This window comes from Diaporthe citri (genome assembly GCF_014595645.1).
Source record: "Diaporthe citri strain NFHF-8-4 chromosome Unknown scaffold_1, whole genome shotgun sequence".
NCBI classification, from domain to species: Eukaryota; Fungi; Ascomycota; class Sordariomycetes; order Diaporthales; family Diaporthaceae; genus Diaporthe; species Diaporthe citri.
This window is the reverse complement of record NW_025064846.1, coordinates 7,998,322-8,026,185: the sequence shown is the minus strand read 5'-3', so window position 1 is coordinate 8,026,185 and position 27,864 is coordinate 7,998,322. Positions and strand designations below refer to the sequence as shown.

The window sequence follows — 27,864 nt, the reverse complement described above, 5'->3', positions numbered from 1 at the left end:
TTGCAATTTTGGCTTCCTCAGATATGCAGAGCAGTGATATCTGCTGCTCCTGGGACATTTCTCTCGCGTAGGCAAGGCCCCAGCGACGCAGACCATAGATTCAGATGGCACAATCCGCAATAGCAAGCCTGAAGCAGCAGCGATGCAAACCATGAAAGGCGTGCCGTTCGTGGCCCGTACCATACCAGCTTCGGTCGTTTTCACGCCCCCGCCCATCTCAACAATGACCTCTCTTCGACGGCCCGACGAATGCTGGTCTCGCCTCCTCCATACCTCCTGGTGAGCTCCTCGACATCAAGACTCGCCCACTGTCTTGTGCCCCGACCATGGCCACCGGCTTCTTGCTCGCTGCGAAGCGGACACCAGTCACCCATAGCCTTCAAGCGACCCGGGGGTTTCACTGGCAAATACACCCTCAGCCGTGCCACCTCTAGATCAGGGTCGCGGAGCAGTCTGAGGAGTATGGTCGCTGGCGCCGACGTCCATAGTGCCCCTCGCTTGACTGCGCCCTGCTGCTCCAAGTGGAACACCCTGATATCCAGGTGCCTGAGGTCGCCGCTCAGGATCATGTCCTGCAGGCAGGGCGCGACAAAATCACCCAGCGGGCCACCGAGGCGTTGTAGGTAGAGGACCAGGTTCCTCACGCGCCTGCGGGAGTGGAGGTAGTGCGCCGTGCTCGCACGGCCGGCTGAGTCCTTCCGGCGCAACGACTGTTGCTGTGGTACCAAGACGCCCTGCGTGCTCAGCGCGTCAAACAGCGTGGACCTGCGTACGCCAGCGTACAGATAGAACGTGTTCCCCCCAAAGAACAAGCTCGACGCCTCCCTGTAGAACGTCTGGCTGACAAGGAAGTAGTTGACTGGCCAGCCGACCCGACGCTCGTTGTCGCTGTCGTCGCCTTCATACTCGTCGTCGTCACCATTATCAGAACTGTCGTCACCCTCACTCGGCTCCGTATCTCTGTCGGGGAAACAGTGGCGTTCGCCTAGGTGAATACCGTCGGGCCTGACCACCAGGTGGGCGAGGATCTGTTCTCTCAGCTCACCCGGCAGCTCAAAGAAACAGTCAAACCTTCGGTTCTCCATTGCGAGACTGCAGCGTGTAGTGTCCAGCGGCTTGGGCTGTTGACTGGGTATGTTTGAGGACATGGGGTCTCGGGATTATGAAGCTGGCCTGGGTGGTCGTAGGGGAGTCAAGTTTGGCGGTTTTACTTACTCAGCGGGGTCTGGCTGGATTGGACCGCCCAGGAATCCAGAGGCCTACAACGACACACATCTCAGCAGAAGGACAGGAACATGGGTTGCCCAGGGAGATAGGTATAACCATATCGGTGTGCATGTGTCAAGTCCTTGCTTTTGACCACTGTTTGCGACGAAGCGGTCTTCCCCGTGTTGCTTGTCAAAGGATGATGGTGTTGGTGTCCGTTAGTAGGCTTCACTTCCGGCTCGACCCATTCAAGGAGCAACCCGATCAGATATGAAACGGTCCCCATAGCGCACCGTCACCTTCGGCCTACCGTGGTGCGCGAGAAGTAAATGAGTAAGGCTTGCTGTCCGAGAGGTTGGCAAGTTGGCAGACGGTCCGCAAAACCCACAATCTTCAACGTGTGAGCATACAGTATCCAAGCAACCCCTCGTCGTCTGTGCAAAGTGCAGCTACTGTATGATATCAACTGCACCACTTTTCGCATCCTACAAGTATCACACGTCAGTCCTGTGACGGTGTTTCTGACCAGTCCTTGGAAGACTTTGCATTTCTCTAATTCTACAACTGGCACAGCCTAGCCTTGACTGAGCCTCCAACTCGACACCTATCCGAAGACGTGTCTATCTCTACAGCCGACTGCTTTCCTTGAACAGGCCGCCGACTCTACGCACACAATGGCCACCGTCGAACAGATCCAGAAGTCCGCCACCGCCGCCGCACAGAGCCTGATTGCTTCCGATGCAAAGACAACCAGTACGTTGATAGCCGCCGTCGACAAACATCGGCCTCTGGTGTCTTGTACTGACCAAGAACCGCAGTGGCTGGAAAGCAGCCCCAGGAGATGAAGGAGCACGCGGCCCAAGTCCTCAACGCCGCGATACCGACGGTGCACGGGTGCGTTGAGGCGCTTGCGAAGGACCCTAGGCAGCTGGAGGCCGAAGACGCCGACGTGCTAGCTATACGGGCTGTCACGTTGACCGCATTCGGCACCCCAATCGGAAGTACCTCGTCTAAGATGAAGTAAGGTGCTCTCTTGAAGTGACTCTTCAGCCATCCGCGACTGGGGCAAGTGTGGCCTGGTACAACAACCTTGGAATAGCTGTCGCCGAGGTTGCTGAGAGGTGAACTCAGTAAGGGCCGTTAGGAGGCAGGCCGTGGGCGTCGACGTGACGTGTGAGCTCAGTCGAGTACGCGGGTGCTTGCTGGTGGTCGAGTCAGCGTGTGCCCAAGTGTTGTATTGTAGGCCGGCGTCGTTGCCTCTTGCCCCCACTCGCTACTCACCAAGGCAGCTCGGCGAAGGTATCACGGAGGGAGTCAAGGCATTGCTCTTGCGGACAGTAGAACCAAACTCGTCCAACTTTACAGATGGCCGACGTGGTGCACCCACCAGGTTTAGCGATCAATGGCCCAAACTCAGTTCCAGCGTCTTACAAGAGACATCTGCACAGTTATATCCACAGAAGCGTGGTGACGCCTTTTGATGATAACCCATTAAACTCCGCAGTTTCCTTGACCCAATGACCCCAGTTACCCTCATGGCCCTGCACACCCGCAGCGCCGTGAGCTCTAGCCAGCGGGTGTACCTCTCCCCATCCGCATGTCTCCGCTAAGTGTGAATTATCCACCACTATCGCATGGACGAGCAACCACCAGCAGTGTATGGACCTATCGGGCCCGAGCTTTCAATTCAGGGGCAAGTATGCGGGTTGATGCTTCCGGTCGGTCTGGCTCGATTATTTCAGAACAGCCGGGGTTCTCCAAGACACACGAGACCTCAGTGTTGTGGCCCAGGGCCAACCCGGACCCATTGTGCCCTTATTCATGTTCTTCGGTCGCTTTGCGGCTCACGCTCGCAATGAAATTCTGGTACTGTTCGTCCTCGTTGACAGTCCTCTTGCCACCATGCTTCAGCGCGTGGGGCTTCGCAGACAGCTGCTTTATCGTCTTGTCCTTCTTCCACGTAAGACCCTTCTTCCATAATTCCGGGTCTTCAATGTCGGGGGTCGCGTTGCCCGATTCGTCGGCTTTGTTTTCCTTCTCGGATCCGTGCCCGTCCTCCTTTGCCTCCCTCTCGGGTTTCGGTAGGCGCATTGCCAATAATACGTACTCCGCGCGCGTCATATTGTCCATCACATCCTCCATGTAGCGCTTGACCTCTTCCGCCGGGGCCACAACCCTCGAGAAATATTCCAGAGTCCTGGGTTGGGTCGAGGACATCCTGATGGTCACAGGTTGGTAGTAATCGAGCTTCGGGTCGCCACCGTACTCAGATGTACTCCCTTTTCTGACAATAAGGAAGGACGCGATGACCTGTGTTCCACTCGGTGTCTGAACTTGCTCCGCGATACTGAACCTGGGGAACAAGTATCTGTCGCCATTTCCGCCCGAGAACTCGAAAACAAGTGCTGAAACATCAGGCTTCACCACCGGAGGCGGGCCTTTGGAGCGGAGGGCTTGCTGCGGTGGCGGTGGCGGCGGCGCTTGCTGCACGCCAGGTGATTGGGCGCCCGGTGTCCCGTTGGGCCTGGCAGATGCACCCGCCGACTGAGGCTTCTGTTGCCCGAGCTGGTCCTTCAGACGGTCCAGAGTCTCCTTCAGGTCAGTGGCATCTGAGAACTCGGGGTTATTCTTGGCTATGCGCCGCACCCGCTCCAGAGTCTTGGGGTCGTCGAGCGCGTTCTTCACCAGCGCGACAACCAGAGGATCACTGCCCGAGGGTGGCGCGAGGTCAGCAGACGTCTGTTTTGGGTTCGACCTGAGCACTATGGCAATGATGGCATCAACTTCATCAGCAAAGTAGCGCATGCTCCTGCCATCGACCAGAAGTCGGTCCGCTGACGGGCCCTTCAATGCCCCTTTGCGCTTGCTCTCCGCAGTGATCTGGTCAATTATTGCTTGGAATCGGGCGAGCTCGTCCTTTGGAGCGTTGCCGTTGGCCACTCGCTTCATCAAATCGCGTAATTGCGGGTCCTCGTTCGCTTTCTCAGCCAGCGTGACGATAATGGGATCTGCCCCGACAGGAGGGCCGGGAGGTCGATTTGGAGGGTTTTGAGGAGGCAGGTGGCGCGAGCTTCCTTGCGGTGGAGTAGATACACCGGCCATTGGCGTAGGGACGGAGACTCGGCCATGTTGTGGCGGAAACGTGCTGGTACTTGGGGCTGCAGCCGAGCTCGATGGCGCTGGTGATAATGATGATGGTGCTGGCTGAGGCATCTGCGGGGCCAGGGGTGCTAGAGGGTTCGAAGGCGTCGCGGCCGGTGCTGGAAATGCTTCGTGAGGGGAGGTTGAAGGGCCTGTGGCGCGAGGGGACATGTTCGGTTTCGCCGTCGCCGGGACATGAGCGCCTTGAGGAGTCAAAGATGGCTGCTGTGCAGCAGGCGGTGCTGATGTCTGCGGCTGCAAGAGGTTTCCGGCCTGAGGGGCTACAGAGGACATGGCTGAGGGTGTGGGAGCGGATGGCACCGGATTTGAGGCATTCTGTGTCCGATCGGGCGCGGGCGCGGGTGTAGCTGAGGGCGTCGCAGGCTTGGACAAGGGTGTAGGAGGTGGAGGCATGGCACCATTGGGGGGGCCATACTGCAGGATTGGGCGAAAGGCGGGCTGAGGCGCAGGTTTGTTGGGGTCTTTGACAGCATAGACGGTCGCCTCGAAGTAGTGCGGTTCGAGAGAGATTGTGACCTGGCCGATCTTGGTCATGGTATCCTTTGGGGGGTTTTTGGCATCTTCCAGCACGACGCCCTTCTTCTTTGTTGGTTTCGTCCAGTACTTCTCGAAGAGCCCATCGCCAATCCATCTCTGGCGCGACCGGGAGAGTGACTCGGCCAAGACGCCGCTGTGAGAGGCAAAGTCAGGCATTAGTCGAGGCAGGCAGGGTGAAGGGGGGCGGGCTGCGACACGGTACCTCTCTTGTATGGACTGGTAGTCTTTCTGGGGTGGAGTTGCAGATTGCGCAGCGCCCTCGATGGTAGGCAGAGGTTTTCCTGGGTGGATGGAGGTGGGCAACGGGGGAGGCGGGGGCTTCTGAGGCTCGTCGACAGGGTCGGGCGCAGGAGTGGTGTTGAGCGCGCTCGAAGGGGTGGCGGGAAGGAGGTCGGGAGGCGTCGAGGTTCTGCTCTTCTTTGCGGCCTGCTCGACGCGCGCAGCAGCACGCGCCGGCACCCTCCTCTTCCTTTCCATGGCGGCGAGGGATGGGGGCGTGGGCGTGGGCGAGAGCAGTCGAGTCGCGCGTGAACCGTGACCCCGGACTGGTCTGGTCTAGCTGTGGTCAGTCGAGGTGTGGGCACGATGGACACTATATCAAATGCATTGGCGCATCGCCAGCATCGACCGAGTCGGTCATGGACTAGCACTGGTATGGGAGAAGGACAGGTGGGTGGGCACGAGAAAGAGGCGATGGGGTGGAGGTGCCTTGTGCCGTGTGCCGTCCAAGGTGTCTGGGTGTTTGGAAAGGAAAGTCCAACGGGGGACGGGGCACGGGAGTCGGGAGCCAAGGGTGGGAGAGTCAAAAGTGCAGCGACTTTGGGGTTACCAACGTGCCTACCCACCTACCTACCTAGGTAGGTAGGTACCTAGACTACCTAACCTGATCTGCCCCTGCCTGGTGGTAGCACAACGGTAGGCCAGACGGCGTAGCACCTAGACTACCTACCTACCTAAGTACCTAGATAGCCAACGACCGTATCTGCGCACCCCTCGGTCCACAGCACTGCCAGGCTGTGAGCCCGGAGCAACGACAGCCTGTTGTGCTTGTTGATATTATACCTAAACCTACCTAGGTACCTAATTAGGTAGGTAACCCCCCCGCTCTGCCTATACAGTACCTGCGGGAACTTTATGAACAATAGGACGATGATCGCCGGCTCAAAGTGACAACTGCCGGCTATCCATCAGATAGACCGTCAGCACGACTGTCAAAAAGACAGAGTAGAACACAGCGAGGTCGTGTTCAGCTGCTGCTTACCTAGATGGCCTAGGTCGGCTGACAGAGGGACCGGGTATGAGAAAACCACACACCCCCAGCTCGCCCAAGGTGCCCAAGGCACTCTACTGTGAAGTCTGAGGCGTCGTCTGCTCGCGGCTGAACCTTGGGGATCGTCCCGAGCTATTGCCCAGTACCTTGGATCGCCGCTAAGCTCCCCCCATTCCGCAGGTCCTCCCCGTTAGCCTGCGCTGATGTAGCGACACTTAGGTATTGTCACCTGGTTGGTCCCTGGAGGCGGCCCACCTCACACGCACGCCTCGCCCACCCCTGTCGCTTTCCTGCACTCGCGATGGCTTCACACACCCGTTGCCTCGCAGCAAACCCCTGTGTGTGGCCCCTCCCTTCGTGAGCGTCCTATATGCCTTCCATACGGTCCTCAGAGTCCACAAAGGCCTACTGGGCCTTCGCTGCCCTCGGCCCCTTTGCCATCTACGGAGTCGTGCTGGCCTTGCTGGGCGTCCCGTTCATCCAGAAACAGCAAGTATATGCCTGCTGGCCTTGGCCCGAGTGTTGATGCAGGGGCCGGATGCTGACGCTGACGCTGACGCCGATACAGGGCTTTATACGCCCATAAATTCCACACCCTCTGGTGGAACGACGTCGACAAACCCGAGAGATGGGGCTTTGCGAGTGAGTCGCCACGGCTTGAGCGTCCCAGCACCCGCCCGCCGTGAGACTGTCCTGACATGGATCATCAGAGAACCAAGTCACCCCCTTCACGCTGCAAGCCCCTGATGGCCCGGCCCTTTACTGCTGGCACATCTTGCCTCTGTCGGTGTACACGCACAAAGAAGCCGACCTTAGCCGGGCATCGCCGGCCCCATTGGACAAGCATGCATCGTCGGAAGCCTTCAGACTCCTAAGAGATGATCCCGACGCGCGCCTCATCCTGTCTTGTGAGTCCACCCGCAACACCCCGAGCCCCGTCCTCGTGCTCAGCGTCCTGGCACAGTCCACGGCAATGCAGGCCACATTGTCCAAAACACTCGCGCGCCTCAGTATCGCATGCTCACCGACACTGCCCACAAATGGCACGTCATCGCGCTCGACTACCGTGGCTTCGGCCACAGCACTGGCTCCCCTTCAGAAGAGGGTCTCATCACGGACGCCTCCACGCTGGTCGACTACGCTATTACGACCCTCGGGATACCACCGAGCCGCATCCTGATCCTGGGCCAGAGCCTAGGGACCGCGGTGTCCTCGGCAGTTGCCGAGAAGTTCTCGCGCGAAAAAGGTGTCGAATTCGCCGGCGTGGTGCTCGTCGCGACCTTCAGTAGCCTGCCGACCATGTTGGCAAACTACGCCCTGGGCGGGGTAGTGCCCTTGCTCAAGCCTCTAAACATGTGTCCGCCCGTGCTCCGCTTCTTCCTCCGCTTCGTGGTCGATAAGTGGAAGACTCTGGACCGCCTCGCCGCTCTGACCGCCCAGACCCGGGAGCGGAATGGTAGGCTCAGGATCACAATGATCCATGCGGCCGACGATGGGGACATACCATCTGTGGAAAGCGTCAAGATCTTCGAAGCGGTAGCGCGGGCCTCGGTCGAGGACGGAATGGATGAGACCGTGTTTCTAGAGACAAAGGACGCGAGGACGGAGGTGCGAGGGGAGAAAGCATTCAAGATCACCTGGAACGAAGATGATATTACCAGTAAGTAGCTCCATCTGGGGCTGCTGTCCTCTGGCCCTGTCAGACAGCCGCCTCCGGCCTCCGTTCCTGTATTCCATACGCCAGACGCCGACCACACTCCGCGATAACATCGGCTATCTCGTGCTCCGCACACAAAAGTTGGGCATACCGTATTGACAGACTCGCAGTCACGCATGAACAGTTCGCCTTTGGAGGTAAGTAACCTGCGGTTGAACTATAGGTCTTCAATTCTTAGCTGGTGGCGTGCTCGCTGACCAAGTTTAGGGCACAACGATATCATGGTCTACGCGCCTGTACCACAGGCTGTAATGAATATACTTGAAAATAGAGGGGCGACTGGATCATCAGCCGCGTAAGAACCGATTACGCCACGAGGAGCGCTTGCCTCAGGCAGCTTCACGGCCAGAGAGAATCATGTATTTCAGTCTGGTCGGGCATCAACGGCGCAAAAGTCCGCACTGCAGACCAGAGGCCGACAGTCTCGATACTGGTCGTTTCGATATTATCGCAAACCCGATCGGCTGCGCACCAATTTAGAAGTCTCAGTCGTGTCCTGATGCGATACAAGCTGCTTAAGCGAATCATGTGTTGGTCAAGTCATGCCAGGGAGTTGACTGTAAACAGAGTGATTTATGTTGTTTGGCCGGTTGTCGCCCCTCCACGGACATCTCATCGTTGTGAGTGGAGCTCATGGGGTCCCCATCAACTCTACTGGGCCGGAGAAGCACCACTTTGTTGAGAGGATCCTCGACCAACGAGAGAGGTTTAACTTTGGTCCTGACCAGAGTTTTATATGAATGTCCTCCCGATCCCCTGCCATGCGATGCGGTATCTGTGACTTCATGTATTGAGACCGAACCGGATGTGTCCACACGTCGAGTACGCCCGCAATCAGGCTCGGCACGGCCGTGCATCCGGCGGAGGGGCCCAGATGCTGCGCTAAGCAGCTGGTCCGCACTGGACCTGGACCAAAGTGGCGGATAAGAGGGTATACCCACCGAGAACGCTGGGCAACACAAGATCGTCCAGGCGAAGCGCTACGAGAGCCTAGTGTCTGGATGAGCGTATGCTCCGTGGCTCTTCTCAATATGTTGAACTTGGGTGGAATCAAGAGGCTCTACGGCCGCTTCCCGGGTCTTCTGGACATCATGCACTACACGTACTTGTTGCATAAAGCATTTGCACCATCATGATAACAGCAAATGCCTCTTGAATCTGAGCGAGGCTGCAGAGTCATCTGTTGCCAATCATTGGTGCACCGGAATAAGCCAAATGGCATCTGATCCGAGAGACCGCTTTCCAACATGGACCGGAGAGCAAGGCCGGCCCTTTCGTTATACCAAAGTGATCTGGCTATCGCGTTACCTGAGGCCGCTGGGCCGTCGGGAAGAAGACGTAGTGTAGGGTCTGCCACCGTCTTTGGTCAAGATCAACAGCTGCAGCCTGCCTCCATGGTGTGCAAGGGATGCTGAACAAAAGCAGCGTGTAGGCTATGCGTGAGTTGCTGTAGAAAGAAGGCGACTTGACACGACGAATCGGGTGAAGTGAGAGTACTGGTGAAAGCACCGGCGAGATCCGTCTCGTACCATGCGTAGCAAATGTACTGACGTTTGTTCTGGATCAGTGAGTGGCAACTAAAGCATTTGGACTCAGGAGTAGCACCCTGCATGTCGAGTCTCGGACCCGCCAGTTAGGCAAGGAGAGCAGCTCTTGCTGACCGGACAGCGCCAGCAAGGCACAGATGCACAGAAGCCAGCTCGCCATTACCCGGACACGCGAAACCAAAATTCGAACGCCGTCAGACGTTGAAAGAGGGGAAGATACCGCATTGAACTCCTGCTAACCACGTGCCTCGCGGGAAAAACTCTAAAACTGGTCCTCACCCCATCCGAGATGCCGGTTGACCTCGTTCATTGCATTGACACCGGCCCTGAAGAGGCCCAGTGCTCCGTCGACCGTCGAATGACCAGTGTTGAACGCCGGGTCCGCGCCGTCGGCCGAGATCAAATCCTGCTGATCCAGAACGCCCTGCCTCTTCGAGAGGACGGCTTTTGCAATAGGCCTCGCCCACATATTGTACCATTGATCTTCGGTGAGCGAAACATACCTCCTGCGGCCTTCGGAATCTACCCTCGAGAAATGCCATTCCGAGCTCACGGTCTCGAATCTCTTGGTCCGTAAGAACAGATAAGGCCACGACAGCAACCACAGCATACTAATGCAGAACATGACGTAGATCCACTTGGTAAGTCTCCACTGATTCGTCCGGCATTCGTTCCAAACCTGGACCGTATGATCCTGCACGGGAAACGACACATGGAGGTGTCCTCTGTAGTTCATCCTCCGTACCAAGGCCTCAAGCTGCTCCCTCACGCGGGCCTGGTCGAACCCCGACATTTTTCGCCTCAGCGAGAACGACTTCAGCCCCGAATGTGAAGCAACATACAGGTGGCACCATTGCGTCAAGTTTGGCTTGTCGACGACACCCAGCTCGATGTTGCCCTTGGCTTTGGGCGCGCGGCGCGGAAAGATGGTGCCGCGCTTAGCTTTGTCGCCGTTCTCAACAGTTCGCAGCTCAGACCAGGCATGGCGATTTGTCGCGTCGGCAAAGAGATAAGGCGTGAGCTCGACCTTGACGTCGAAGTCGGTGATGTTTTTGTTCTCCTTCTTCCCATCGCGGCCGCTGCGCCGCTCGCGATGGTAGCCATAGACGCGCACGAACGGACGCGGAGGGATAGCTGCCCAGCTGCGGACACGTGACTCCAGGAGCTCCGGATCGGAATCAAGATTAGCCGACAGATAGTAGAGAGCCTGGTCATCGCGAAAGAATGGCTGCAGGTCAGAAGACGACGGATACCCAGGCAGGGCGGTGTCAGAGAGTAGAGGGGCAGTCTGGGTGGTGCTTGCGCTTGCCTCGGCTACCTCGTCATACACTGGCGGAAGGTCATCGTTGTGGTGGCCTTGGGTGGCGGCGAACAGGTCCGGCTCGTCGGCATCACGATAGTAATCGCCAGATTGAGTGTGCAGAGACATGGCGTCGCTGTCGGGCGACGCGCTTGGCAGGCTGGGCTTCCCCATTGCTTGTTCTCGTCTGCACTACAGCTGAGGGCTTAAGGAGATTGGCGTAGACCACAGGTGGGTGAAGGGCCTGGCCACGTGAGAGAGGGAGGGAGTGGAAGGAAGAGATGGAGGAGGTGAGAAAGGGAAACGAAGACGTGAGCGGAAACAAAGAGGGCGTTCCTTGGTCCCAGCAGTAATTAATTATGCTGAGGCCGAGCTGTAGCTGCCTGCGATTCTCGCATTCTACCTACCTAGGCCTAGGTAGGGTAGGTAGGTAGGCACCTGGGCATCAAGTACCTAGGTACTATACCTAGGTAGGTTTGAGGGAGCCAGCCAAGCTATACTCCGCTGGGCCTCTGCTTGTGAAGACTCCCATGGTCCTAAAGGTTGCTATGTCTGGCTTGTTGTACCAGCATTGTTGATCTCTTTTGGAAGTGAAGGATAGACATTGCAGCAGGCCGGCCGTTGTTAACGGGTAGGGAACCTGGTGGTAGTCAATCTAAAGCATCCTAGCAATCGTGGCAGCCCCTTGGTGGGGTCAGCCTGGTCACCCACCGTCAATGGCCTGTCCCAACTCTCGGTCGAACCCCCGCCACTGGAACCCCTCCCCGGATTGCTTTGCTTCCTTGGCCGGCCGCAACGTCTGAAGTAGCCTCAAAGCTTTCACCTTGCAGCTTCTCCGAACCGTCCCCCCCTCTCAAGAACAGGTGCACCCCTGCCACAACACACCGGGGCAAGATGTCGGGCACAGAGTCCAAGGAGGCGGGTGCAGGCAATGCAGCAGCAGAGAAGGATACCGGGATAGACAAGGGCAAGCAGCCTGCTGTCGCTGGTGCAGACGAGGAGGTCGCCGACGTCCCCGACGACGACGACAACGACGACCAGGAGGACGACGATGCCGATGCCCAGGGCAAGGGCGAGGGCGAGGGCGCCGCAGCCTCGTCAGGCAAGAAGAAGAAGAAGTCCAAAAGGAAGAAGGTCAAGGCTGCCTTGACCGGAAAGCCAGACGACCAGATGGCCCAGGTCAAATCCGTGCTCGACAAGCTGCCCCAGCACGACCTCCAGGACTTGATCTCAAGAAACCCGGCGCTCCTCAAAGATTACAACGGTGACTCCGCAAAGGCTGCAGAGGCCTTCAAGAAGCTCTCTCTCGACGAAGTCATGACTGGTCTGGCATTGAGCGGGAAGAACGCCAAGGACATGGCAAGCTATAAGTTTTGGAAAACACAGCCCGTGCCCCGCTTCGACGAGGAGATGCCCAAGGACTTCAAGGAAGGGCCCCTCAAGGTTCAGACCGTCGACGACGTCCCCAAGGAGGCCCCCAAGCTTGGGATCGAGGGCTTCGAATGGGTCACCATGGACCTGACAAACGACGACGAGATCAAGGAGGTCTACCAGTTGCTCAACGGCCACTACGTCGAGGACGACGAGTCCATGTTCCGCTTCAACTACGGAACTGCGATCCTCAAATGGTAAGTTGTCACTGACCCCGAGCTGCGAACGAGGCACGAGCAAGAGCAAGAGCACCAGCGCTGATTGCTTCCGACCAACTGCAGGGCCCTAATGTCCCCAGGCTGGTCCCCAGAGTGGCACGTCGGAATCCGCGACTGCCGCCTGCCCACCAAGAAGCCCCTCGTCGCCTTCATCTCCGCCGTTCCCGTGAACCTGCGCGTGCGAAACAACATCATCCGCACCTCTGAAGTCAACTTCCTTTGCGTGCACAAGAAGCTCCGCAACAAGCGCCTCACGCCAATCCTCATCAAAGAGGTCACACGCCGCTCTAACCTGCAGGAGATATGGCAGGGTGTCTACACCGCTGGTATCGTGCTTCCCAAGCCCGTCAGTACCTGTCGGTACTACCACCGGGCGCTGGACTGGAAGAAGCTATACGACATTGGCTTCAGCCCGCTCCCACCAAACAGTAAGCCCGAGTGGCAGATTCGCAAGTACACGCTGCCAGAAAAGACAGCCACCAAGGGCCTGAGGGAGATGACGAAAAAGGATGTTCCGGCGGTGCACAGGCTGATGAAGAGTTATGTTAATCGCTTCGATATGGCCCCTGAATGGGATGAGGGCGAAGTCGCACACTGGCTTCTGCAGCCAAGGGCTGAGGGCGATGAGCAGGTTGTCTGGTCATACGTGGTCGAGGTAAGAGATACCCACACAAACACACTCCCACTCACTCACTCATCGGTCTCAACATCACAACTTCCCATGACTTCTTCGCTCATTGTTTTTATAGGACGAGGACCACAAAATCACAGACTTCTTTTCCTTCTACAACCTTGAGTCCACGGTCATCAACAACCCGCGACACAAGGTGGTCCGAGTCGCTTACCTCTTCTACTACGGTACCGAGGTGGGCCTTTCCACGCCCTTCAACAAAGCCGCCACGAAAGAGCGTTTGAACGAGCTTATGCACGACGCGTTGATCCTGGCAAAGAGGGCGAAATTCGACGTCTTCAACGCGTTGTCGCTTATGGACAACACATTGTTCCTTGAGCAGCAGAAGTTCGGCCCAGGTGACGGGCAACTGCATTACTACCTGTTTAACTACCGTGCGAAACCCATCACCGGCGGTATTGATAACCAGAATAGGGCAGATGAGGACCACCTAAGCGGGGTTGGTTTCGTGATGCTCTAGAGTAGGGAATCCAAGCAAAGGCAGCGGGCTCAAGCCGAGCCGCCCTCCCCTCACATAACAGCCCTAGAGCGTTGCAAGACACGCCAATAGAAACACCATCAGACCCAATGTGCTAATGTAAGGACCGCACATGCGACAGCGCCAACGTGCTCTATGCTTTGCTCTGGATCGTCGACAAAAGATGGACTCATTTGCCCTGAGCCTATGGCCCCGGCCTCCCATCCAAGCTCTCTCCCTTCCATACTCTCTCCTCTATTAGCTCATGAAACCAGGCGGTACGTTCCAACGGGGGCACATGCCCCATATCAGGTCTAATGATGCCCATCAGCCCGGTCCTTCGTTCCCGCCGAGAAATTCCAGCAACTTTCTCCCGTGGGGCACAGAGATCATCCTGTCGGCCTCCCCGTGGAGAACAAGAATGCGGTCACGACCGATCTTGTCGGCTATCTCCCCGAGCTGCTCCCTGCTCTTGTGATGCCAGCCTGCGGCAATGAGCTGGAGGAGGAAGCCCTTTGTAGTGAACCCCTTGGCGTCGAGGCGCTTGTGCATCTCGCCTGCCACAAATCTCTCGTAGTTGGTGTTGAAATGCAAATACTCGCCTTGGCCGCCTTTGCCGCCCGGCGGATGGACCTTTGGTGCCGAGCTGGGGTCTGGCAGGTGAATGTCGTCCGTCCCCCTAAGATAAGGGAGGGGAAACATGTTTGCTGCACCACTCCTAACACTGGCTTCCAAGCTCTTTGGAACCAGCATTTGTGCGCGCTGCATCATATTTTCCCAGAACGTGGTTGTATTCTCGATGGCCGCGGCGGTGCACAGCAGATTTAGCGTACTTACGTACTCGGGCACCAGGTACGCAAGTTCTTGAGCGATCATTCCGCCCATGGAGATTCCCAGGACGTGTAAGGTCCGCTGCGGCGTGGGCTGGGTGGAGAGTGACTGAGGAGAGAGCACGTGGGACGGTAGCCAGCCGATGTGTTCGAGGACTTCGATGGCGTCCCTTGCCATCTCGCTGGTCGAATAGCGCATCAGCGGCTTATCCGAGCCACCCATGCCGCGGTTGTCGACAGTGAGCACAGAGTACTTCTCGCCGTGCTCATGACCGAAGTGGAGAGTCTGCCGCTGCCAGGCTGACTGGAACGAGCCCAAACCCATCAAGAACTAGGGACAGCTGATTCAGCACCTCTCACAGTTTCAAGAGCAGCATGATAAGATGAACGAGAACAAGAAGCCGCCTCTTATCGTGAGGGGAGATGTGAAGGACGGAGTGGGCTGATCGGGAGTGTGAGGCGAGCAAAGGCGAGCACATACAACCATCTTGACGGGCCCATGGCCGTGAATCGCCCATGAGATTTTGAGAGGACCACCACGGCCTTCTGCCACAGGCAAAAGGCCGGAACGCGTTGGCTCCAGGTGCCAAGTTGCTGTGGGAAAGGCCGGGTGCTTCAGGACATTGGAAACGAGGGGGAGTTGGGACCTGTGGGCCATGTCAGTCACGCGAGGTGTTCGACGAGCGGTGTTGAGGATCCTCATCTGCAGAGAAGGGGAGACTCACCACAGCTCTTTCTCCGACGCCGCCATGCTCTCCAGTGTTAATGAGGCGTGAGTCTACACTGGGTGTGTTTTAGATGACCGATATGGGTATGAAGTGCTGGGCTGGCCGACAGGCTGTTTAGGGCGCGGGAAAGTGTTGAGCAATACTGCCCCACACTATCCATGTATCGTCAGCGGGAAATCGACGTTTAGGTATTGGGAAGGGCCCGTGGGGCTGAGAATCACTCGATCTCGATCGTTCATGCGATAACGTTCACCATCATGCTCTGGATTGCTGGAAATGTATTTGTCGCCAGTTGAAGTCGAGGCATGGGATGACGTCGGCGGTTATTTAGCCTCGGCACCGGCTGAGGCCCACACTGCACATGTTCGTCGGGGCGTGAAACATGAATGTGAGTTTTCTACAGTATTTACCATCGTAGGTTATCCCATAGTAGGTCTTCCTACAGTATCTGTGATCCGCTCTCGCGGAGCCCGTCCCGATGACAGGGCCCGGGAGCCGACCAAGCTGGGTACTGTATTCGCAGGGCTGAGGATATTGGCTAACGTTGGTTCCGGCATCACAGGTGTACGATCGATGCGCGACTGGCAGCTGCACGACTCGCAAGTATCACCACAGTACTTCAACGTCATGCCGATGCTGCGCGCTCGTCGTCGTAGCAGATTTTCCGCATACTGCCAAATCTATGTGTCAATTGCAGTGCTACTGGTGGTGAACGCGTCTTTCCATACATGTCTCGGTATCGAATATCTGGAGTATCTACATCAGATTCAGGAGCATCTACCGCTCAAGCCAGGCCAGGCTTCGAACAGCAGGCGTACACCAGTGCACTTTTCCCCTCCAGGCTGTGAACGTCATCGTTGTGTACCTTTGGTCACATGCAGCGTCGTAAGAGACAGAGAGGGCGGAGTAAAAAGGCACCTGCCCCCCCCCCCCCAAACACAAGTGGCTGATCTCACATGTAAGTCCATTTGAAATTCTTGGCGATTATTACACTGATAAGCAGGTGGCACCCAAACGCCTGCTGCTGCTAACGGTACACTGCATTCTACACCTCGGAAGAAAAGGGAGTGGACCTGAGGTAAAATGCACTCGGAACCCTGTGGGCAACTACCTGTGCCGTAAGCTGCCAACCCGCCGTTTCAAACCGTCGACAAAGTCTTTCGGGCGGCTGGAGCTGGCAGCCGCACTGCTGCTTCGCTGTCGTACCAAGACGGGGGGCTGCACAGGGTCCTTTTTATCCACGTCGCTGCCGCGGCGAGGTCGCTGGGGGATCATCTCATATTCGCCACGTCTCTCGCGAACAGACTGAGATCGTGCGATAGCCTTCTTGGCCCGCCGTTCCCGGTCCATAGTGAATCCGGGCTCTCCCTTTCCCTTGAGGTCGTCGGGATGGTATTTCTGCAGTTCGCATCAGCACACAGCATCACAATACAGCACAATACAGCACAACACAGTGGTGGGGCCGTGGTTGTGGGTAGGGCGGGAAAAGGATTAAGACGAGACTTACCACTCCAGGCCATTGCTTGTAGGCGCCACCTCCGGCGTGAGGGTCCCTGAGCATATCGGTACTATACTCGTAGTCCATGAGTTCGCCGTTGAGGGCTCGCTCGCCGGGGGGCACGCTGGCGGTGGCGTCGAGCGGCCTGCCCTTCAGAAGTGCATCGAGCTTTGCCTCACGAGGGGTCGCTTTCCAGGCCGCCTTGTTTCCTTCTTCCACTGCAGCGACGGGCGACAATTTGGAGTTGAGGTTGAAGGACTTCATGGTGGCATCGTAGGGACCGCCGTGGTGGTAGGGGCCGCCGAAGGGGGTGGTGTCAAGCCTGTCAATGGTGTCTGCGACGTACTTCTTGGGTTTTGGGCGACGGTGGGCGCGGTCCGACTTTGTACGACGCAAGGTGCTGTCGTAGGAAGGCGGAACATCTAGCAGGGACATTGTGGCGGGCGCGAGGGACGGATATGGTGATGGAGATGGAGATAGATAGAGGTGGCGATGACGATGATGGAGATGGGGTTGTTTGAGCTGACGGGCTTCTAACACAGACAGCGGAGGGCCGCTGTTACTTCAACAGCTATTTCTCGAGACGTGGTGAGATGCGTTGGTCACGGCAGCAAATGGGCAGGACGGGATGAACGGGACCAGATACGCGCAGGCCTGACTGGATGACTGTGATATATGTAAGTGGACTGACCCGCTGCCTCGCGGTCCCAGGTGATAAGTTGTCATCCACGTATGAGGGGATGCTGGGTGATCCGGGAGGAGGAGCACACAGCATTGCGTAATGAGTGGCTGCCCAGGTGTGCCCAGGTGTGCCCAGGTGGGCTGTGAGGCGGTGACGTATCCCTCACACACAGAGCAGGTGTGAGCCGTGATAAGACAAATAGTCCAGCAAGTAACAGCAACATTTTGATCCCGAGCCTGCCGTTCCAGGGCCCAGGGCCCAGGGCCCAGGCCGGCCTCAAGCACCAGGGGCCCACGCATCAGGGCAGGTTCTTGGGCTCAGATGCTGGATGCTGGAGTACGAGCCCGACGTCATGCCCGCCTTTCCCTGCCAAGCGTCCGCATGTCGCCCGGGACTGTCAGTCAGGGATCGGCACCGCCACCTGCATTGCCGCAGCTACCCTGCTGCTGAGCTGGCCCCGCTGACAGGGCTCATCAGATCCCTTGGTTTTTGGGACTGTCAAGGGACATCTTCTGCCTCACGGACTCGGTTCATCCCATGTCTCGGCCCCAGCTCCAACATACAGCACATCACAGCGCGATGATTAGAAACCCCACGCAGCCATCGTGGCCGCTACCGTGACCGTCATGGCCCTGGTCGACTACTCGTCCTCCGACCCGGACTCTGGTCCTGAGTCTGCGTCTGATTCTGACTCTGGTCCTGGACATGGACATGGACACGGGCAGAACGACGACGTCGAGCCTCGAGACTCTGCAACGAAGACGCCAAGGTCGCCGCCAGCTTCCACAAGCACTCAAATCGATACTCAACCCAGCCAGCGGCCAGTCTCGAGCGCCCTTCCGCCCTTGCCGCCCCCGTTCCACGACCTATACGCCTCTACCGTGCGCACCGCAACCGCGGACCTGCCCAGCCTGCACCAGGGCAGGAGACGTATCATCCCCCACAAGGAAGGCAACTGGCCCAGTCACATCTACCTCGAATGGCACCCCTCCTCCTCCCAGCACCAGCTCCTCAAGTCGCTACTCGCCGCTCTCGCTCAGGAACTTGACCACCTTCTCAGCGGACATGGCCTGCCTGGCTTTCTGACCTCAGAGCTGGGCGCGCCCCAGCCCCTCCACGTGAGCCTGTCCAGGCCCTTTGTTCTGCGCACCGACGAAAAGGATGCCTTCCTCGATCGCCTCATCCAGGCCACCGCGCGGTGTCGCGTGCCCGCCTTCGCCCTGGCTTGTCACGACCTGGCCTGGCACCGCAGCCCGGGCTCGGAGCGTTCCTTTCTCGTCCTGCGCGTGCGCGGCCTAAGCGGGACCAGCGACGAGCTACCGGCCCTGTTGCGCACTTGCAACCGCCTTGTGGCATCCTATGGCCAGCCGGAGCTCTACGCCTCCAGAGGGCCCGTCCAGGATGAAAGCATTGACGCCAGTGACGCCTTCCACGTCTCCCTCGCGTGGTCCTTCACCGCGCCGACCGATGATCTGAGCCAGAAGACGGCCGAGGTGTTTGCGCGCCCAGAGTTTCGCGACGCCGTCCTTTCGCGCATCAGCATTCCTGTCCAGGGGGTTAAAGTCAAGATTGGGAACGTGGTAACAAATATCGCGCTGCCAGAGACCGCAGGCGTGAGCGGCAGTAGAAATGGCAAGGGGCTTTTCGGTATCTGAGATGATTCACCACGCTCCCTGCATGGATGCCCGCGGGCGTCTTACTAAAACGCACGCAATGCCGGTAGGTATGTTGCCCACCTCTCTACTGGCTCCCTCTCCCGCCTCAACGTGAGCCGCATTGGGCAAGCAACCTGCCCTCTCCACTGCTCGTGTGGCACACAATACAGGGCATTGACTTGGGCACGCAATCTGCTGCTGACTGCTGTTAATGGTGCTGTATTGTCCTGCTAGAAGTCCCTCTACTTGATACATCCTGTTGCTTCGTTGGGCTTCTTCCTCCTTGCCCTATAGCTCGTCTGCATCCCGCCAGTCCATCGAGGGCCCGCCTGCCTTCCTCCAGGCAAGCTTCCAGTGCCGTGGCGTGACTGGAAGGCCGACGTAGTTCTGCCACAGGTACCGGGCCTCCTGCTTCACAAACAGCCACCTGCTTGAGGGTTAGCACGGACTCCGAGCCTTGACCAGGGAGGTCGATCACTCACATCAATGCTGGAAGCTCCGTCCAGCTCCTAAAAATCGACCTGAGCGCCCTGTTCACGTTGTCGAGCTCCTGATGGAACAAAGTACCGAACCCAGGTGACTTGCGCTCTGTCTTGTCGGCCTCCTCCACAATCACATGACGCGGCTTCTTCACCCGGTCTGAAATTATAGCCTTCGTCCCGTCGACCTCCCTCTGAGGCACCTCTGTCTCTTTCGGTTCCAGCTCCGCAGCCATCGATCTGAATTTTTGTATCGAATCCAGACTTGAGGTCAGTCGCGCGTACGTGTTGAACAGCGCCACCAGCTCCGTCCGCTTAAGAATCGGGATGTCGTCGCTGTCGTTATCGAACTCGAAAAGGACCTTCAACGCCGTGCCATACCCCGCTGTCTGCAGCTTGCCCCATAGCCGGCACTTGTCGCACCCGACGCAATCCATCAGACGGCTCACGTTGCGGAATCGGTTCTTGAAATCCTCCTTGAGAAAGGGGCCCTCGCCGTTCTTGAACATCAGGCTCTCATCAAAGATCTCAGGTACGGACGAGGAGGCTTGCGTCACAGCGAGGACCTTTCCTTTCGTGGTAGCGTCTTGGTCCGGGTCACCCGTGCAGAAGGTGTAGTCCTGGAGATGAGGACCCAGCTTGGCGATTGCGCGAGTGAGCAGAGCATAGTTGAAGTACAGGTTGCTGATGCGCTCGGGGAACTTGTGCAGACGATGCAAGTAACATTGCAGATTGGGCTGCCACTGGCCTGTGGTCTGATTCATCCAATCCCAGCAAAGGTGCGTGCTGATGCTGGTGTGCATTCCAGATACGACCCTGTAGAAGACTCGCTTCTCGACACACTCGTCCTCCGCTTCAAGACCCGTGTTCGCAACGAATGGCGTGTTGGGGCTCTGCTCGCGGTGCTCCTCAAGCAGCTGTTGGCGGCCAGCGGCCTCAATTACCTGCTTGAAGTCTAGCGCAGCTGGGCCGTGGGCTGGCGAAGACTGGCCCAGTGCGGCAGTATGAGGGAACGAGCTCTTCTGAAAGCAGTTTTCTCGGTAGATGGCGTTCCAGACCTGTTGCGCGCCCATGCCCGCGTAGCCAGTGAACCTCTCAGGGTTCTGGAGCAGTGAGACGTAATCGCCCTTTGATGTGGCGGATTCATCCTCCGGGACACAATAGTCGCGCTCGTCGCACTCGTCGTCGTACTCGACCACACAGCTTTCTCCGACATCCTCGCCTAGCTTGCCTTGGAGAGGTCGCTCAGGGCGCTCCCGCTGTACTGTCTTGCCCGGGTGTTTCGCCAATGGGCCTTCCAGCTTCCCCAGCTCGTGGGCTCGCCATACCTCGGGTATGTCCTCCTCATTGTCAAGGGTTTGCACGGCGCAGGCGATGTTGCCACACATACCATCCTCGTCGTTCCAGAACGGGCATGTCTTGTGGAATAGATTGAGTCGGTAGTGAGAGAAGAAGTCGGTCGAGTGAGTCAGGTCCTCGACGGCTGGTCTGACCTTGCGGTTCAGATCCTCTAGGGTAGAATAAGAAGCACACGCATCTGAGACGATGGTCTTGGGCGATATCTGGCATGGTCGGGACGCATTAGAAATTACTAAACGATATGTGGGAGAGGCTGCTGTCACCAGCCAGCAGGCGAAGAATAGTAGAAATGCATACTGCGCAATCATCTTGCTTTGGGCTCTGGCAGTGAGCGACCGGGCCCCATAAAGTAAAGAGGGAAAGGTAGAAGGGCCGGGCAGCTCTCATGATGGATGTGGATGTTCTTAAAGCTGCTCGGAGGTCGGATGGCTCCGATGTGGTTCGTTTCGCGTTTCGTTTCGGGTTGCCACAGGTCGGTGGGCTGCGGGCTGCAGGCTATGGGCTATGGGACATTGGCCATTGACCACAGGCCGTGACAAGGTCGTGGGTATCCCGTCGTTTGCCTTTCGAATGAGTCCCTCCAAGGTCTATCCTCTTGATTTTTCGGGTGCGTATGGTACAATTACGATCTCTGCTGAGCGTCGTCCCGGGTGGGCTAGTGGGGTGCAAGTGGTGATTACCTATAAAGCCTCCGGATACGTTGATAAATGGAAGAAAAGAGACAAAGAGCATGCACGACCTCCTCAGGAGCGACACGTCTGTATTGTAGGATGAAGTGCAAATCAACCAGAGGGCCTCCCCAGCAAGAAGAACAAAGAAACGACCGTTACGAGGTATGTGTTCGTTTTAATAACCGCATCGTCCCGGATGAATTGGCAATGTGTCCAAATGCAAAGTCGGATGATGTCGTCCTGTAGTTGCCAGGTTCGCTGGGCCAAGACCACCTGTGCCCATACGGACTCGCCCGGCCCCTGGCGCACGGCGCAGGCTCTGACGCTAGCAATCGACGTTCCGCCACTTTATTTAAGTTGCAGGTGGGGCATACTCTATGTACCCTCGTATCCACAATCCTCGTTACTGCACTTTGTACACCCGTAGAATACTTGTGTGCATACAGGCCATGGTGACAAAGTCCACCCAAGCTCGCCTATCGTCAGCAGAGCTCTGTCTCCTAACTGTGCACCTGACGTTAACCAAGTACTCGACTGACCCACTGATAGGAAAGCCGGCAGAGTCTAATGGTGCTTAATCAGCCTGCACCCAGTGCCCTCGACCAGACTAAACGACCAGCTGCTGGAGACTCGTGTGCTGCGCGGCAGCCTCGGGAGACGAATGTTTCACTACTGGAGGTTGGTGCTTACATGTACTGTATACTAGATACCCCGTGGGAGACCGAGACACGCTTCTGGAACGTCAATGATTCGCCTCCAGGCCATCCAGATATGCGTAGCCCCTCGATGGACACCACGAGTGTTCGCCCATTGGCCTCTAAAAGTTGCCAGCACGACTGGAGCCCGCTCAAGGGTACACACACCGCGAGGCCTTGAAGAACCTGTCCTTCCCATTATCTACCTGTGGTAGTTTGACTACTGGACCCAGGCCTTCTCGCAGGCGTCGAAGCAACGCCTCCCGCGATCACGTGGATCACACTAGACCATGGCCAAATGCGCCGCCCGTTTTCCCTGCTTTGCCGTTCCGAGTGGCGGGCCCACAAGGTAGGCAGACAAAGAACCCAAATCCTCCCAGGCAAGAACCAAAACCGTCGAAGCAGAAATATCACACAGTACACCAGGCCAGGAGAACGCCTAGCCGAGGGGTCATCCAGAGTTGCGGAAGACCATAAATCAGCCTACCAGACACGGGGGATCGAGTGGGCAGAGGAGGACCGATGTTGTTGTCGTTGTTGTTCAAAATGTCCATGACTGTCGATAAAAGAGTAGAGTGCAGTCATCAGGGCGGGAGCCCCGAGCCAGGCCATCGCTATGCAGTTGTGGAATGCGAGATTAGATACACGTGTTGTCGGAGTACTGCAGCCATCGTATTCATGCTGCCTTCATTGTGCAGGTGGTTGGTAGTTAAGCGGCCGCCTGACGCATTGGTTAGCTGGTTGCGTGACCAGATCGGGGCGAGCCACGCGGAGGCGCGGTAGGGCAGGAGGGGGCAGGGCAGCTTCCAAGGCGGACGTACTTGAAGAGCAGAATGTGCGGCTCCGGTTCGTGAACTTCGTAGTGCTCCCAGCCGAGACTCTGCAAAAAGAGCGGGTTAGCACCTGCCATACGCTGTCCGTGTCTGTCCGCCGGTCGCGTCTCCACAGTTTCGTGTGGCCGGCGCGTTTTGACGCGTTGCGTACCTGGGTGATGCCCATTGACCGCCACTCGTCCTCCCAGAGCAGCTTCAGTGTTCCCTTTGAGGAGTCGTGGTACTCCTTTGGTATGGCCTTCAGCATGGCCTTTGGCAACTGCACATGTCGGTATTCGAATTCGCTGTCCGAGTACCTGGCGTATGAGGATCTTGTCAGTGAGGGCCGGGAAGGAGGCGCTGGCACCGAAGTGGTGGCGCGACTGACCGAGAAGAGTAGTGGATCGACTCAAGAAACTCCTCCAAGCGCGCTCGCTCGTTGTCTGTCAATGGACGCGGCTTGACATTGCGACGCGACGTGTCGATGCCCATGTCGTAGCCGGATGACATTCTGCCGGCCGTGCTGTGATGGAGAGCGAGTCCTGGTGGTGGTGGAGGCGCGAAAGGGAGGGGGGTTGTCGCAACAGTCGGGAGCGCAAAGAGACGTAGGGGATTGGTCTGGTTGCTTGGCACGGGGGGTGCAGGCGAAATGGTCGGGAAGGATATGACGCTTTTGTTTACTCCCGGGTGCTAATATTATGTACGTAGGCCATGTAGACTACTCGGAACTGGTAGCATGCGGAGGGGAAGAGCAGGGAGGGCAGTCGCATTGGCTACACACACAAGTCCACTTGGAAGTTAGTGCACTGAGTTTCCCCCCTTGGCCCCCTCGGTGCAGTGCAGAGGGTGCAGAGGGCGTGGCGTGTACGATACAGCGCCTACCTAGGTAGCCAAGTACCTAGGTACCTAGTAGATCCTGCAGCAGGTACCGATGCTGCTGGGAGTATGAAACTCTCTAACCCGTATGAGAAGATATATCGCACTGTAAACAGTGCGAGCAAGTTAGGGGATTCAGGGTATGTATTGCTTAAATAGGTTTAAATCTACCTTTAGAGCTAAAAATTGCTTATTTAGGGCCCTTAAGGGCTAAACGCCCCTGCCTGCATTATATAAACCCCCTTTTTCTAATAATGAAACCCCAAGCCTAAATCATAACAATACTATTGCAAACATACATACTCCCCATCCCTAATTTACTCTTATTAATAAACTAAAAAACGGGTTAATATTAATTTAAGTTATAGGTTATTGCATTTGCCGTATTAAAATAAAATAAAAACCTATATTGCTATATTAGCTTTTATAGGTGCCCGCTTTAAATTAAGTCTTTAATAGTAATGAATGAATGTTAATAATTATCCTTATTTTAATTTTTCTTAAAAAAAAAATAATTATAAAGAGTTATATTATTATAAAAGGCTGCAAAATCTTTCTTTGGATTTTTCTTTATTATTATAGCCCCTTATTAACCCCTTTATAACTTTAAAATTATATTAAATACTGCATTAAGTTAACAAACTTAATATAGCGTTTTTAGTTTATTATTAACTCCCTAATTAAGGCAGTATTCTTAAAGAGCTATAAGCTTGCCTATTTTTATTTATTTTATTATGCTTAATAGTAATTAAGGTAATGATAGGATATTAAATGCAGATTTAAATAAAGATTAAGTTATTTTTACTATTTTTATCTCTTAATTTTAAAGTTCCATTCTTATTAATTATATAATTAATTAATATATCTTTTTAATTAATGCTTTAATTATCTTAATTATTATCATTATTATTTAAATTAAATTTCTCCCTAAGGTTATTATTAATTAGGTTAACTATATTCTTTGCATTTAAGTTATTTTATTAAAGCTAATTTACCTTTTTAATATATTACTAAGTCGCGGTTATAAGGTCCTCCCTTAGGCAATGCATTCCTTATATAATAATCTTTATTATTTACTTTATTTCTTTAACTTAGCTTCCTCTTTATTTTAATTTATATAAGGCTTTTTTTAAATTACCTTTTTAATTAAAATAGCGCAGAAAAATACTTATTCTTATCTTTTTCTTTGCAGCTTCCTTATTTTAAATTAATAAGGTTTTCTTTTTATAAAGCTTAATAATAATTAAATTTAAGTAGTCCTAAAGAAAAGATTTAATATTTAAATAATAACCCCCTTTATTAATTCCTTAATTAAATTTCTAAAAAACGCTTAAAATGTTATCTTTAGCTATAATTAGGTATAAGAATTAAGGGCTTAGTAAGTTAAGGTTTCTCTTAATAGCTTGCTAAAGGTTATTTAGGATTCCCTCCCCTTAGGCTTAAGTAATATAGTTTTTAATTTAATTTCTTAAAAAAGCATATAGCCTTTTCTTATTGCCGTTTCCCATAAAATAGTAAAGAAAACCCTGGTTTACTAGGCGGTCTTTGTAGTTTGGGTTAACAATAGGTATATGGTTTTTTAAGTTTTAAATTTCTTAGGTAATTTTCATTATTAAGTTAGCTAAATTTATAAGGGTTCTTAATTGCTTAGTATAATATTATAGGACTTAATAAACTAAAAGTTTTATATTATTAATTACTTATAACTATCCCGGCTAATTAATTTTCTTATTGCTTATCGCCATTAAAAGTAAAGTGCATAATAAAGTTTTGGATTTTGGTTTGTAAGGCATTAAATATTTAATGCTTTAAGCAAACCTTTATTAATGCTTATCTTATGCAAAAATATTAAGAGGAATTTATTTTAAATCCCTTGCATTTGCATTATTATCTTTTATAAACAACTTGCTTATAATTTTAATTATAAACTAGCCGTTTATATCTTTCTATTTAATTCTTTAATAAATAATATAAGGGTTTTAAAGATTATGTTTTTAGCAATCCTCTTGCTTTTCTTTAAACCTATCCTCCCCTTTAAATAATCATTAATTTAAGGCTTAGTGCTTTTAATTAAATAAGGTTTCTTAAGACTTAATATTTTAACGGCCTGCTTTATAAATAATTTGTTTAAACTCTATATTTATTAAGTAATCCTCCCTATTAAATATTAGGCTTAAGTTAGGCTTAAGTAAATTTTTAGCGCCTTATTTTCTTAAGAAGTTTGTAATTTGGTTAAATTGCCTCCCTTGTTTATTGGTAGCGGTTATTAAAGCAATGCTTAGCAATGCATGCTTGGTTTTCTTTTATTATTAGCATAAAGGCTAGTAACTAGGTTTTATAATTTAATTATATATATTTAGTAATAACTTTAATTAATCTTATACTTATAGTGGGATATTTTTTAGCAATTAAGCTTATAATAGTAACCTAAGGTAATCTTAAATATAGGTTGGTAAGTATGCTTGGCCCGTTTTAAGTATTTTTAAAATGCTAAAGGGAACTGCTTTTTATCCTTTTTAAGTATTAACCGTAATATATCTTTTCTGCTTAAGATGTTAGGGTAGGTAATTAAGCCATTTTGGGTTGGGTTCCATCTATATCTTCTCTTTCTTATTTATATGCTTTTTAGCGGGGTAAATAATGCCTCTTAATTAATGCATCCTTGCCTTTTAAACCTTATTTTTTTCCTTATTGAAATTCTTTGCAAATTTAAGTCTTAAACTTTTATTATTATTATTAAGCGGGTTACCCTTATTATTTAGGTTATTTAGGTTGGGATTTTAAGCTAGCATATCCCTCCGCTTAGCACTTTTATTACTTTATCTATCCTTAATAATTTTGCTTTTTTAGTTAGCAAAGCTAATTAAAATATTAAAATTAGGAGTGGAACTTTCTATAAATAAAGTCTTTTCTGCTCCTTAGTTAAATAATAATACTGCCTCCTATATATTATCCCCTTTATTTAAATTCTTATCTTAAAGCTATATAGCTAGAATATTATTTAGGTTTAGTTTTCTCATTAACTCTATATATATATCTTAATCTTTATATAATATGCTTTTTAATAATCTTATTTAATGCTTTACCTTATTATTATTAAAATCCATTATTATTATATTTTAATTATAAAGTTAATTATTAAGGTATAAGATAATATTTATAATTTATTTATTTTAGCTTGCTATTTAACGTTAAAATGCTTATCATTAATTATAATTATATTTAAAATCTAAACTAATAATTAATTTATAATATCCCGCTACTTCCTTATAATATAGGATTTATATAATATAGTTTAAGTCCTGGCCTTTACTTTCCTCTTCATTATTATATAAAGTAATTAAGGGTTAGCCTTGTAAGCTATAAGGGCATATCATGCTAATTTAAATAATTTCATTTAAAAGCCTATAAGTTACCTTATTTATAAAAACCGTTGCTTAATTAATATAAAAATTATATTAAGTATTTATATCTTAAATAATATTAGCATTTTAGCTTAATTAAATATAAGATTTAAAAAGCTAAATTAAGGTAAGAGCTTGCTTTTTAAACTTAAGGATTAAAGCTTAGTATATGGTAAAGAATAAATATTAATTCTTATAACTTGGAGTTAAGAGCGATTAATAACCCATTAAAAATTGCTTAATAAACTTCCTTATTGCATTAAATTATTTATATGCTTATTTAATTAAAAGGTTAAGCGTTTCCTATAAGCGCTCCTTAAACTTCTTCCTCCTTAAGATAATAAACTTAAAGATAAGGAATTTTTAATTAATATTCCTTAAACTTTTTTAAATAATTTATTTAAACCCCTTTATTATATTATAATTTTGCATTTTATAAATAATTTTATTAATTAAGCTTAAATTTATATTATTTATCTTTAGCTTTAAATAGCTTGCCTTAACCCTAATTATAAGTTTAGCTTAAATACATAATAAATTTAAGTTTACTATATAGGCAATTTAAGTAAACTTTATATTTATAAGGAACTTATTTAGCAGCTTAACCTTAGTTATTGCCTTTTTTAATGTTGCTCTTTG

The 27,864-nt window shown here is 52.7% G+C and overlaps 10 protein-coding genes across 10 annotated transcripts; 4 read left to right on the top strand and 6 right to left on the bottom strand.

The window, feature by feature from the left end:
- Nucleotides 1–200: 200 nt before the first annotated feature.
- On the bottom strand, nt 201–1,085 carry INS49_002086 (uncharacterized protein; the record flags this gene model as incomplete). The annotated part of the gene is made up of 1 exon (XM_043162901.1): nt 201–1,085. The coding sequence occupies one exon, from the start codon at nt 1,083–1,085 to the stop codon at nt 201–203; it is 885 nt and encodes a 294-aa protein (XP_043031407.1).
- Nucleotides 1,086–1,880: 795 nt separating this feature from the next.
- On the top strand, nt 1,881–2,230 carry INS49_002085 (uncharacterized protein; the record flags this gene model as incomplete). The annotated part of the gene is made up of 2 exons (XM_043162900.1): nt 1,881–1,959; nt 2,025–2,230. 2 exons carry the CDS (start codon nt 1,881–1,883, stop codon nt 2,228–2,230), a joined length of 285 nt encoding a protein of 94 aa, XP_043031406.1.
- A 791-nt stretch (nt 2,231–3,021) lies between these two features.
- INS49_002084 (uncharacterized protein) lies at nt 3,022–5,382 on the bottom strand (the record flags this gene model as incomplete). Its single annotated transcript, XM_043162899.1, has 4 exons — nt 3,022–4,214; nt 4,300–4,499; nt 4,640–5,038; nt 5,108–5,382. 4 exons carry the CDS (start codon nt 5,380–5,382, stop codon nt 3,022–3,024), a joined length of 2,067 nt encoding a protein of 688 aa, XP_043031405.1.
- A 1,163-nt stretch (nt 5,383–6,545) lies between these two features.
- INS49_002083 (uncharacterized protein) lies at nt 6,546–8,191 on the top strand (the record flags this gene model as incomplete). Its single annotated transcript, XM_043162898.1, has 6 exons — nt 6,546–6,649; nt 6,744–6,817; nt 6,886–7,083; nt 7,140–7,835; nt 8,003–8,029; nt 8,100–8,191. The coding sequence occupies 6 exons, from the start codon at nt 6,546–6,548 to the stop codon at nt 8,189–8,191; spliced, it is 1,191 nt and encodes a 396-aa protein (XP_043031404.1).
- A 1,510-nt stretch (nt 8,192–9,701) lies between these two features.
- Nucleotides 9,702–10,913, bottom strand: INS49_002082 (uncharacterized protein; the record flags this gene model as incomplete). Its single annotated transcript, XM_043162897.1, has 1 exon — nt 9,702–10,913. One exon carries the CDS (start codon nt 10,911–10,913, stop codon nt 9,702–9,704), a length of 1,212 nt encoding a protein of 403 aa, XP_043031403.1.
- A 720-nt stretch (nt 10,914–11,633) lies between these two features.
- INS49_002081 (uncharacterized protein) lies at nt 11,634–13,539 on the top strand (the record flags this gene model as incomplete). Its single annotated transcript, XM_043162896.1, has 3 exons — nt 11,634–12,367; nt 12,452–13,043; nt 13,138–13,539. 3 exons carry the CDS (start codon nt 11,634–11,636, stop codon nt 13,537–13,539), a joined length of 1,728 nt encoding a protein of 575 aa, XP_043031402.1.
- A 324-nt stretch (nt 13,540–13,863) lies between these two features.
- INS49_002080 (uncharacterized protein) lies at nt 13,864–17,027 on the bottom strand (the record flags this gene model as incomplete). The annotated part of the gene is made up of 3 exons (XM_043162895.1): nt 13,864–14,670; nt 16,301–16,492; nt 16,602–17,027. 3 exons carry the CDS (start codon nt 17,025–17,027, stop codon nt 13,864–13,866), a joined length of 1,425 nt encoding a protein of 474 aa, XP_043031401.1.
- An 873-nt stretch (nt 17,028–17,900) lies between these two features.
- INS49_002079 (uncharacterized protein) lies at nt 17,901–18,929 on the top strand (the record flags this gene model as incomplete). Its single annotated transcript, XM_043162894.1, has 1 exon — nt 17,901–18,929. One exon carries the CDS (start codon nt 17,901–17,903, stop codon nt 18,927–18,929), a length of 1,029 nt encoding a protein of 342 aa, XP_043031400.1.
- A 288-nt stretch (nt 18,930–19,217) lies between these two features.
- INS49_002078 (uncharacterized protein) lies at nt 19,218–21,075 on the bottom strand (the record flags this gene model as incomplete). Its single annotated transcript, XM_043162893.1, has 3 exons — nt 19,218–19,356; nt 19,412–20,970; nt 21,031–21,075. The coding sequence occupies 3 exons, from the start codon at nt 21,073–21,075 to the stop codon at nt 19,218–19,220; spliced, it is 1,743 nt and encodes a 580-aa protein (XP_043031399.1).
- Nucleotides 21,076–22,820: 1,745 nt separating this feature from the next.
- INS49_002077 (uncharacterized protein) lies at nt 22,821–23,455 on the bottom strand (the record flags this gene model as incomplete). Its single annotated transcript, XM_043162892.1, has 4 exons — nt 22,821–22,854; nt 22,955–23,013; nt 23,118–23,262; nt 23,334–23,455. 4 exons carry the CDS (start codon nt 23,453–23,455, stop codon nt 22,821–22,823), a joined length of 360 nt encoding a protein of 119 aa, XP_043031398.1.
- Between the last annotated feature and the right edge of the window lie 4,409 nt (nt 23,456–27,864).